Below are 12,347 nucleotides of genomic sequence, written 5' to 3'. Positions count from 1 at the left end.
AATTAAGTAAGGAGCAGATGGGGCTGACGGAGCTGGCTAAGCAACAAATCTTCTAAATGGAAGAATGCTGTCAAGAGAAATTAATGCCTTATGCAAAAAAGGCAGCTTAGGATGACGGAAGAACTCCAGCTGGGAGGGATCGAGCCCGAGCTCCGGCTCAACGCGGCACAATCGTGACCTGCTGCGGGACAGCACGGCGCACGAAGCACGGACGGGCCCCTGTGGGGTGAACAACACACCTGGAAAAGCCGACAGAACAGGCAGAACGATACAAGTCAACACAACAGCTTGAAAAATAACCCCCGGACAGATGGAATTCAACAGAAATCGGCAAAATAAATGAGGATGGACGGGCTTGACACACCTACTAAAAAACGTATCTAGCTTTTGGGGACTGATGGTGTTTTCAGCACAGCCAGGGTTTGAATTCATCACTTACTACCAGCACCACACAGAACAGCAGGCAAAGCAGCAATGTTTAATAACCGAAACCTTGAGCAGCCTGCCCTTCTTTCAGAGCCTTTTATGGGAGAAAAGGAAAAAAGCTTTCAAATTGCTTGTAAGAAGGAATGGCTTAAATAGGTTAAAGATAATGAACCAGTATGCTGCACGTATGAGCACTCCCCACTCCAAATTAAGCAAGTCTTTAAACCGTGGCCTTAGGAGCCCTCTCGGAGCTGCTGTAAGGAGGTTAATAAATTGATTCGAAACTCTGCACACAGCTTGGTGTGATGACTACGAATCTGTTGTCCCAGCCTAGTATCATTGCCTGAATTCTAGCACTTTCCAGGGAACATGAAGTTGTAGTTCTTGCACTTCATGGCCCCTGTTACAATGATAACTCCTTGTGAAGGGCCTGGGATTGCTTGCGGTTTGAGTTTTCATCAGGACAGCAGATAAACCTCCCAACACAAAACCTTTGCAGAGCTGCAGCCAGAAATCAAGATCCACATAGTTTTTAATGCTTTCAGTTTTAAGTCTCTGATACAAACCAAGTAGATGATACAGCAAACGAGTGTTCAGTATCGCAGCGTCTCTTTAGGGAAGGCTGCCATCCCGTTCCTGGTGCAGGACACCTGGTGCAGGCTGGATTGCGCAACGCAGCACGACAGAGCGACAGTTTAACCTCACACCTGCGTGCAGAAGCAAACTCCATCAACACAGTGTGTCTGAAGGACTAAGCAGACCCCGTGTCCCTCTGCAGGATGCGCCTTGCACTTGTAGGAACCACAAACCAAATGCATTTTGACACTCCAAGCATAGGAAGCGTTCTTGCTTATGGGGCAGCTTGTTTCTAAAACCCTGCTCAAAGTCATGAGTAAATTTAACAGACAGAGGAAATAATTTATTCTCCCGAAACCAAACGATTTGCTCTGATTTTCAAATACCTCCTGTCAAAGCAAGAAAAGTGGTGCAAAACCAATTCCAAGCAGTCACTTTGAAAACAGCTGCCAAGGCTGCATTTCAGTGATGCTCCTTCCCCTTTTGCCAACGCGTGTTGTCAGCTGCATTGCCTGGACAGTGGAAATCATAAAGACGTATCATGGTATTCTAAACACCAGTTCTTTGAAACACACGTTTTCATGAGGCATTGCTTGTAAAGCATCCTTACTCATCTAGGGCAACACTCAGAGCCCAGCGAAGCATCCCGGCCTGAACGGGCTGCATTTCTTCTTTCACCATGCAGGTAACAGAGAGCGACCGCTCTGACCCACACATTTCCAAATGTGCACTGATATTTCCAAAGCCCGTCAAGACTTTACTCCCCCGTACTCCCAGATTATCTATAGAAATGTTGATTAGCACAGAGTGTTCTCCAGCTAAAGTTTAACATCTTCTCAGGGCAGATCCTTCTCGTGAAGGGAGTTATGCATAGTGACCACAGAGGAGCGCGGCCTTGATCCACATCACCGCTCGGTGACAAGCGCACAGTGGGAGTATTATGGTCTTGAAGAAACCGTTTGCGAAATGAAAGAGACCTTTTCAAACAGTAAAAATATGAACCATGAGCAGGAACCCTGCTACATGCATGGAAACTGTCTAACAAGCTAACATACAAACAACATTTACACAATAGGCATCTGGCAGCTTTTTCAGACATTTTTTTAATTTATTCTGACATGCTATAAAGGAATAAATTACACTATTAAAGAATTACCAGCAATAAAAGTATTTCTTTCTTTCAGCTGGGCTAGGATAGGAGTGAGAAGGAAGACAGCCCGCGCAGTAACCGGGTGACGCTGCGCGGCGCGAGGCTGTCCCCGAGAACAACAGTCAATCTGCTCAGATCCACTTCACAAGAACTTGAAAGAAAATGCCTTGGTTTAAAAACCATCCAAATACTCCACTCAAAGATTTCTCTTAAAACCAGCATCACGAGTCAGTGCGGGCGGTGCAGGACGGGGCAGCGCGCGGGGGCCGCCCGCGCCGGGCCTGCAAAAGACGCCGTTTCGCTTTAAAAATGCCAATCTCGGTCCAGAGGGCTGGTCTCGAACAACAAGTTATAAAAACGCAAGACTGCCCCTTCTCCCTCAAGGAAAAAATACAAAATTTATTTAAAAACAAAATGAGGAAGAGTTACAACACTAAATCTAAAATGATTTAGAAGGAAATATGACTCCTTTTGCCTAACAAATGGCCTTGAAAGTTGGTTTAAAAACAGGGTAATGTAGATTTCTTAAACTGAATTAACAAAGCAAATTAAAAAAAAAAAAATCTCATTTCCTTACAGAAACAGTTTTTAGTTTTTAATGAACTTGTAAACAAAAAAGCTCCCGCTTCAAAATAAAAACAAAATCCCAGATCATATAGATGTTTACAGTGATTACATTTATCTAAGCAACTTACATACAGGTTCAGTTGTAAGATGTTAACTAAATTTCGTGACAAATATGCTGTTTTTCCTTTTATACCAAGAACATTATAGAGTTAATGCAGAGTCCTAAAGATTATCTAGTAGTCGCTAAGTTTCTCTTAAGTCTTCACTTTAGATGCTGTTATTTCTAGCACAGGTAAGCAGGCAGAGTCTCTCATACGCTTAAAAACTGGAATCTTTGGTTACTACCATGTCAGCTGGCTTGGTATGTTGCACATAGAAGCCAACAACTTTAAGAATGTTTTAAGTGTACAACTTTCAAAACCCAGGGAGGAATAACCAGAAAAGAGTGCACAATTGTGAGCGTTTACAATTATCACAACTGTTGCCGAAGACTGTTCATGCCATTCTTCCAAAACAATGAGATCTCATAAGCAGTGTAGTTCAAAGTAAAAAGGTAACAAAAAAAATTGGCATATGCACAATTTTCTCCACTTGTGTGTCAACCATTAGTTAACTTTTCCACTTGAAAAAAATGCAATAGAAAACTGGACACCATGTTTCACTATCTCAGTAATATTCACAATTACAGCTGCTACAACTCCAAGTGCAGCATCATTGACACTGCCCAGAGCCAGTTTATACTGATATTAAGTTCTTTACACCAAGTAAATGGTTGCCCACAGCCACTGGCAAGTGTATGTATGAACTAAAATTTCTAGGATTTGGGGAGTGACAAGTCCTGCTCCGATCTGCTCTGCTTTGTCCCATCCTCGCCATGTTCAGAAACCTGCAAGATAAACACAAGGGCAACTTACTGATACGGGATGAAAATGAGAAACAGCCTTCACAGTAGGAGGAGAATTAAACAGCAGTTATGATCGTTCAAAGGGGAAAATGCTGCTGTGTCTCAGAACTGCAGAGCTCCTGGTGGCCGTTTCCAAAGCGATCCAGCATTTGCCACCACCCTGTACTTTAAACACACACCTTTTGCTGCTGGAAAGCGGGCGTGCGCACCAGCTGGACGCCACATTCCGCAAACAGGAATTCAGAGCAACAGTTTGAAAACAAGATGTGTTATTGCCACTACGAAGCAGGATGTAATTTCATAGGATTGTTTTCTACTCGTCTGCAGCGTCTTGTGTTTATACCCCTGAATGTCAAGCTGTCATATGACTGCAGTGGTGCTCTTCAGAGACGCGGCACCGGTGTCACACGGACAGAACTTACCTTACAGTAACTGGTGCTCACTGCACGCTCACATGTACCGTGTGCTCTGGGCAGCCAGAATAGAAGCGAGAACCTTTGGTGGTGACTAGGAACACAGCAAACCTCCTGTCCTTGGAAGGACAAGCGAAATGACTCATGTGACAGGGGAAGGGAGGCTTCAAGAGCAATTACTTCAAATTACAAGACATTGTGGAAAAGGCAGAATAAAGGAATACATACACGGATCTCAAAGAACCAGTTACTGCAAGCTAAGCCAGTCTTCATGTGACTGCTTCTACTCATTCCTGGTGACCCAGGTACTAGCACTGTGCTTTACACAGGTAACAAGAGCCTCAACCAAAGGTTACTTTGCCAAGCAAGTTTCTGTTCTGGACGCCCTCCAAACAGCAAGGGATTCTGTCCGTGTATGAATGATCTGAGTAACAGCTCCGAGTTTTTGCAACAGAAATCTCTTCAGAGTGAAGTGCAGACAAAGCTGGGCTCAGCTCTAGTGTGTGCTGTCATCCAGAGAGAAGCAAGTGCAAACAAGTATTAAACACAGCCTGACATTCCATCAAAAATGTATCTGGATAGTATCCAGAAGACAGCTTTAACTCTTCCAGAATAGGCTACAGGTAATTCAGAAGAGATTCAATAGCTTTGTTTGAACCTGATCCTAACACACAGAAGGACATTTCTCTTCAGCCAGCACTAGCAAATCTAAAAAAATAAAATCAAATAAAATAAATCTTGCACCAGAACTAAGTCATTCCCACTTGAGTGCAACATCTCACAGAAACCACAGTGATTTCTCAGTTCAACTGGCATAAAGCTGCCCACAACCCTTACTTGATGCATACAAGTTACACTGTTTTTCCATTTCGTGTGTTTAACAGTGAACACTGATTCATCACTTGAGCCATTTTCTCCATCAAAGTAGCCAAAACTAAGTCACCAAAGGAGGAGTGTGCTCCCGGTGTGGAAAGAACTCGTTGCATTAGAAGTCTGGATGTTTCAGATGACAACAGGATCCTGAACCCGAGGACAAAGGACATGTGAACAAATGATATGCTGCTATTTGTCAGATCATCTCAAATCCAGGACATTATGGGAAAGAAAGTGCCCCAGTCTACAGAGAGCAACAGAGAACTGGATTAAACCCACAACATCCCTTGCAAGGCCTATTAAGACCACACAGAAGCATTCCCAAACACAGTCCAGCCCCAGCTGCCAAATGAGATGCCAAGACATTTGTGCAGCACAAGACTTGGTCAGTATGAAGGAAACACAAGAGTTTATGCCAGCATCTCTCTAACAAACCTTCACTATACAAACAGCCAGCTCAGATCTGCACATTCATCACTCCTTGCTCCTCCAGGGTGTTACCCAAAACTTTGATAATCTCTGTGCTACATGAGGGACACTCAAATTGCTTCATTATTACTATGGCTGCAGATCTATCAATGGGGGAAGAGTAACTGGACTGTCATATTTTGCGAAGCTCCTCTGAGTTCAAACATTTTCTCTATTAAGCAGCTGCAGAGACAGGCAGTGAAACGTATTGAGTTGTCAACTGGATAAATCTCAAGGAGTGAACTAGTCTGTTCTGAGAGACCGCCGCCACCAGAGGCGTTCAGTGAATGCTAATGGGACTGCCCACAGCCTTACAGAGCTCGATGCTGAAGAGAATTGCAAACACCTCTTGCGAACAGAACAGACTTAAACTGGCTGCCTGAGTCAGGTTTCTGATGGAGGGAAGTGGAGTGTGAGCACTGTCACCTATCGCACCCCAACTGCTGCACTGTCAGGAGATCAAGAGCTCCCCAGTCAGCAGAGCAGCCGCGGCTGTTCGCACAGGTCACCGCCAACCACCTCAAACCAGCTGATCCCACTGTTACAAAAGACACTGCACAGTTCCAGAGAAATGGACGGGGAAGAGATAAAAAAGGCCATTGACAGAACAGGCTACTCTGGAACCAAACAGAATATTCAGCCTGCTGGACTCAGTGAGATGGTTTAATATGGATATGAGTTCAGGCAGCCAGGAATATCTCTAAATGAACACATTGTACATCCAAATCATCTAATTCATGTATGTTGTTGATTAAGAAGGTGTCTATCCCCTCACATCTCTGGACATTACTTGAAAGAATTAAGATTTCACACTCCCCCCTTCTCCACTCCCAAGATGCACATCTTCAATAGGATTTGAACTCACAGTGTATTTAAGATTTTAACCAATTAATGCACCTGTAAACTGCTATTTCCAGTACTCTCGTTAAACTGGATATGGTTACCAGAGGTGTACAGTTTGACACTGTGAAGCCTTTTAAGATACTTGAGCATGGGCTTTGCTACGGGAACTACATGAGAGTTTAACTGAACCCTGGAAAAAATAAACCAGGTATTTCATTAATCCTCAATGCGGTAGCAACATAAAAGCCATGCAGCCTCCTGCTTCAGCTTCGCTGCTTTCAGGAAATCTTCATTAACAGGCAGTATTTCCCACAAAAAGTACATAGAGTTTTAGAAATCTGGAATCTTCACTTTGATGAAGAGACTGAACTATTTTAGGAAGCTGGGGAAGCAGCATTCAGATGTTCAACAAGCACTACTTCAATGTTTCGCTGACATTACAGCTTGATCCACCTAAAGGTCACAGGCCTTTTCTTCACGATGGGGAGGTGGGAGAGGAAGGAGTCATTCTCCTGTGACTGCTAGCAGAATTCTGCTAGAAAAACAACAACTCCATGGCTACAGCGATGGGCCTCGTTACTCGGGGACAGTGCAATGGGGAAGGTCCATCAAGAAACAGAAATGGGCCATAAGGTTTAACTGCAAAGCAGGCTCCCCGTTACTCATGGCTGTCAGTCAGCTTTGCGCTGTCATCAAACCATTGCTGGAAAGCGGAGCTAAGTAATAATCATGACCTTTTCTTCGCTTACAGAACAGCGTTTGGTCAGAGATCACCTGAGCCAGGAGAGCGACACATCAAACCTCAGAATACTGCACCAGCAAAACAGCATTTCAAGCGACACAACTTGATTTTCAGGACAGCATCTGTTTACAGAGCATCACTTCCCGTAAGATGCTCGCTTTCAACACGAGCTGTTGTGAAGAATCTGCATTTTTGCTCCAATTATTCCCTCCTGCTCTAACAGCCAAGCTCACCACACCCAGCCAGCGCTGGGCTGGGCTCAGCACTGGGTTCTGAGCTGTATTTTGGGAAGCAACCTAAGCCTTAATCACCCAGTCTGCTACATACCGGTGTTACAGCTGAGGGAACTGGTTTAGAGCTTGCAGAGTTCTAATATCCATCAGCAAAACAAGCTGGACAACTGATGCCTCAAAGAACCTGGTATTTAATGGTATCCAATGGAAGTCTCTTTTCTTCAAGGAACCATTTCAGACTGAGTCTTGGAAAGACCGGCAGGTATTTTACTTCATCCAGAAAAATGAAGAAGTGGTGTATTTTCGGATAGCTATTTTGACAAAAGCCACCCAGTAATGTTTGAATGTGGCCACAATACATGAAAAACAATATTTGGGTAAGGATACTAAACACTTCTGCATTTCTTTGACTTCCAAGTTGGCCACATGAACTTCATACATGATTTTACATATATAAAAATGATAGTCAAGACGAGGATGTACTGAAGAGTCCCAAGCAGCAGCAATACCTCAATATGCCAACTCAGCAGCACTAACTCAAACTGAGCTTCTCTACTCAAACAGACCCATTAGCTTCAATTTTATCCACAGCTCAAGTTGAGGGATCCGTTTCATGCCAGGACTGGCTGTAAGAGTCACCAGCTGTAGCAGTTGCATTCCAGTGACTTACCAGACTGACACTGGCAGATTTACCTCACAAAAACTTCAAAAAACTTCTAGAACGTATAAAAAAAATATTTGAATGTGCCTTTTCAGAACTCAGTTTTCAGTTTTCACACAATTCCATCTTGAACATTTCACAACATTTCCCTTTGAAACCATAACTTAGAAACATTAACAATAACCAAGAGACCTGCAGTCCCACCCCAGAGCACCCAGACACCTCAGAAAATTGTGACTTGGCGTCCCCAGCAGCTCGGGGTTGTTCTGTGATTTAAACAAGACCTTTGGAGCTCACTGGTCCTTCCCTTTAACTCTGGACCAGATTTCCCAATGTAAACCCACTGGAGGAAGCCAGACCATTCACAATTTTCTGTTTCCCATGTTTGAGGCGTACAGACCAGAAGCAAACCCACGTCACTATACCGGCTGGAACAGAGCAGAACCCAAAGTCTCTAGATCCTCACCTAGTTAATGAGAATTATCCCTTAAGAAGTGTTAGGTCTAGGATTTTGGATTGTATGTTTTATATATATAAATATATATAATATCATATATGTATATATATAAATAAAAATAAATAAAAATGTCACATTCCCAACACCAAGTCAGTTTCTTGTTTTTGGAAAGTGGTTAATGTAGGAGCAAAAGATGCAGTGGTTAAAATGACCCAACATCCCCAGAAGAAATGATATGAAGAACAAGGACATTTTGGTATAAAGTTAGTAGTCAAATTCTCCAAGGACGTCTTTTGTTTTTGCTTTTGTCAATTAACAGCCGAATATGCTTTTTAAACCACCTCCTTGATCTAACACTTAAATTGCTGACATTGTCCAAATTAGTGTCAATTTTTCTTTTTTCCTGTAACGTCACTTGGTTCTTGGCTACTAACCTTTCATGTTACTCTTGGATTTGTCAGTTTGCTTGCCTGTGGGGGTTTGGGCCTGCTGCCCCTGCCCACTGGAAGAGGCTGCCTGCTGTGCTGCTTTCTGCTTTAACATTGTCCAGTCGAACGTGTAGTCATATTGGTGGTTCAAGGTCCTAGAAAAGAGCAAAATGCTTCACTGTAACACATCCCAACAACTTCTTTATTGCTAATATCAAGCCTTCGTTGAAAGCCCAGAACTAGAGGTTAACTTTTTAAGCCACTTTGGAGATTATTAATAGTATATATATATGCCACGTATCACTAATTTAAAGGCATTCTTGAAGCAAGCCCAAATACGATCAAGCTGAGATTTTTTCCCTGTTCACACAAAAGTCTGCATTTGCAGAAGCAGCAGTTTCTCACAACCCAGCTCATCTGTTTGCCTCAGTATTTTTTTCTGTTGTTGTTCATTTTTGGTTTGTTCTAAATCTATACTTTTAAGGAGAGACTGCAGGATTGTAGATCATCACATAAAAATTGCTTTGGATTCCAGAACTCTGGAGGGAGACCCTTGAGTGATAAGTACCAGCTCTTCTTTTGACAGATGCTGCTCACTCCAGAAGGCTGAGTTTGTGTTCTGGGTTCTCTAATAAGCTCAATGAAACAGCACTGTCCCCCTCCATTGAAATCCATGTCCTGGGCACCACTGCCAGTGCCATCACCGCTCTCCAAACGTAAAAAGCTTCACATGCTTCTACTGAGGGGTCAGCTGCTTAAGCTACTTGCAACAGAGCTTCAATGATGGGCTCAACCCTCTAGCATTAAGTGGTCAGATCACACAACTCAAAACCAAGAGGATCTTTCCTTCCTGTTTAACGCTGAACAGTATTTTTTGGGTCCTTTAAACAGCTTTTCAAACTCTGAAATGGAAAGAAAGCCCCAAAAGAACTCCCTACACCACACACATACAAAGCAACTTTCTGCTGTGCACGTCCCACAGAGCAGTTACCAGCTGGTAAAGCACTGACATTTCTGTGCTTTTCCACTTCGAGACTGACCTGAAAAGAATACGGAATAATTGCCTCAGATACATGTAATCTGGTGCCTCTTCAAAGCGCAGGCCACGACAGTAGTTCAGATACATGGCAAATTCTGCAGGGAATCCCTGTAAATCAACAGTGTTAATCAAGCCATGGCTTGCAGCAAAAAGCTTCTAACAACCCTGTAAGAAGGCAAAAAGCTGTATTTCCGTCCATAATGGCAGAGAAAAACTGGCTGAAAATTCATACATGTAAATTCCATTTTGCCTCTAGTTATTAATTTATTCTGTATTTCAGAAAGTGGATTTGATCAGCGAGTTACCAGGTACACATTCCTTCCCCAGAATCTGATGCATATTATGCAATTACAAGTCCTCTGCTACCAAAATCTCAACACAGAAAATATTTAAAGCACTTCATTAATCCTAATTAAATCTAGTTCTTATTAACTAGGTCTCTGAAATTAGTAGTAATTGTCTCTTAAAAGATTCCACTCATGTTTCCTTGATAATCTACTTGAGCATACTAGAGGCAAGGTCAGTTACCACTGTCAAGTGAAGATTTAAACCATGAAGACTTCTTTTAAAGGTTCCCCGCTTTCCATATTCATGGATTTAACACTACATTAAAGCCTGTGTGTTAGCAGGTAACAGAACACACCACAGTGCTGTACCACAAGCAAGCACGCAGGGGGTACAACAGTTCAGCAGGTTGGAAGATGTTGTCAGACTGTCAGAATACATAAATGTGTATGACTAGCGAGTGCAACCCTTGGTGCTGCTGTTTGATGGGTGAAAATCCCACATGTTGTCAAGGACCTTTGTTAACAACCATGTGGCTGCCACAGTTAAAGAGAAATCTTAAGAGCCAAAGGACAGTCATGGAAAAAAATCATTCCATGACGTGGCTTTAAAGATCACTTGACATGCAGTTCCACTACAGCCTCTATTTGAGATACAGAAGACAATGTGAACAATTCTCAAGAGGCAGAAACAAGTATATAAAGGAAATCTATATGGCTCTACCTTGGTTTTATTTATCCAAGAGGGCACAGGTAGAGTTTTCACTGTAGAAGCTGAAGAAGTGAATAAGCTTCACCTGAGAGAGCTGGAGAGCTCGTGCAGCCCAGAGGCACCAAGAACTGCAATGATCGTGGCATGAACTACGCCAACAACCAGCAGCGATTGCCTGCCCTGGTACACACACTGACGGCCTTGCTGGGTGGCCAAACACGAGGCACCCACAACTGCCAGAGAACTGTTATTCAGCAGCAAATGCCAAGTGAGACTAACACATTGGCTCTAGTTTAAAAAAAAAACAACAAAAAACAAACAACAAAACACTTAATTTCACAGTATGACATCATGGGGAAACTCTTACCTTACACAAAACCTCAACAGGAGTGGACATTTTCTTTTCACTAATCTTTTCATACTTTTGCTTCTTTGTTGCAGCCTGTGGAACATGTAGGTCACAATATAAGAGATATTGTGCAACACTGGATTAACAAGGACAGTTGCAAAAAAAAAAAAGACAAAAATCCTTTGGTCAACCATAAGTATTTTATGTGAAATCTCCAAGTCCCACACACTTATTGCAAAGAGAATGAAGGTCAATCTGGTATTAAGATTTGGACACGGTTTAATACCATTTGTCGCAGTCTAATGCTTCCATCACATGGCACAGCTCGTGCAGTCCTGGCTGCTGCTTTTGTCCGTTAAACAGACCAGACTTGCGCTTCCATTTGCCAAAGTTCTATTAATTCCCACTCGGTGCCCCATTGAGGGGCCGGCGCGTGGTTCGGTGCGCAGCCATTACATTCATCTGCAGCTGAGAGCTCTAGGGTTTCATGAGCCACTTGCCTTTTTAGACAACTTGCAGCTGCAACACCATTTGAGTTACACAACTCTCACATGGAGGAAGAACAACAATGAAAACAAATCACTGAAGTCTATATAACAGAAATAAGTATTTGCTGTGGTTGTACTTGACTACCATACACAACCATAATTGAAACAAGCCCATTGCAGCTAATAATTATTCAGTCATCCTATAAAGTGGACTGGAGATATCACTAAGGCTGAACTTGCTAGGTGAGAGTTTCTTTCCATGCTCTCTGCAGTACTTCCAAAACCACTAACAATGTTATTTTTTATTTCCCAAAGAGGGCCTCAGCCTACAACAGCACAATAATAGTTTGCAAAGATGATGTAAGCTATTGTTTTGTATAAATTTTAAGGCAGTCAAACAATACATATTTTGCCCACTACATGAGAAGCAGAAAGAACCTTTCTTCTATATTCTATAAATATCGTGGCTTGGGAAAAACTGCTTTGTATAACTGAAGCTAAACATTATATACAACCACATATCCAGATCAGCAGGCAGAAGCACCATAACCAAACATTATAAAAAAGGGGTGGGGAAAAAAAAGCAAAAGAACCTACCTTTAATCCTTGCCAAGGCAGACTGGTTCTGTTAAAGTACATCAATACATAGCCTAGAGACTCCATGTCATCCCGACGACTGGAGAAAGAGAATGAACACAATTAATTACAAATTTGGGCATTTCGCACTTTATTCT

The 12,347-nt window shown here is 42.6% G+C and overlaps 1 protein-coding gene across 6 annotated transcripts in view; it reads right to left on the bottom strand.

Moving 5' to 3' along the window:
* Nucleotides 1-1,012: 1,012 nt before the first annotated feature.
* CSNK1A1 (casein kinase 1 alpha 1) overlaps nt 1,013-12,347 on the bottom strand; it is a gene marked incomplete at its 3' end in the record, with an annotated part of 36,079 nt that continues 24,744 nt past the window's right edge. Inside the window, exons 7-11 of one of the 6 annotated variants that reach the window (XM_080353401.1) lie at nt 12,211-12,289; nt 11,144-11,218; nt 9,782-9,888; nt 8,748-8,896; nt 1,013-1,133 (exon numbers count right to left, since the gene is read on the bottom strand). In XM_080353401.1, coding sequence (XP_080209527.1) covers nt 1,039-1,133; nt 8,748-8,896; nt 9,782-9,888; nt 11,144-11,218; nt 12,211-12,289 — 505 coding nt within the window. Of the gene's footprint in view, nt 1,134-2,524; nt 3,606-8,742; nt 8,897-9,781; nt 9,889-11,143; nt 11,219-12,210; nt 12,290-12,347 lie in introns of those variants that run through there. The other 5 variants (XM_080353403.1, XM_080353402.1, XM_080353404.1 and 2 more) reach the window with 5 other exon arrangements.

The sequence above is a fragment of the Nesoenas mayeri genome, assembly GCF_963082525.1.
Source record: "Nesoenas mayeri genome assembly, chromosome: 14".
Taxonomy (NCBI): domain Eukaryota; kingdom Metazoa; phylum Chordata; class Aves; order Columbiformes; family Columbidae; genus Nesoenas; species Nesoenas mayeri.
Note: the sequence above shows the minus strand (reverse complement) of the source record. Positions and strands in the feature narration are given on the sequence as shown.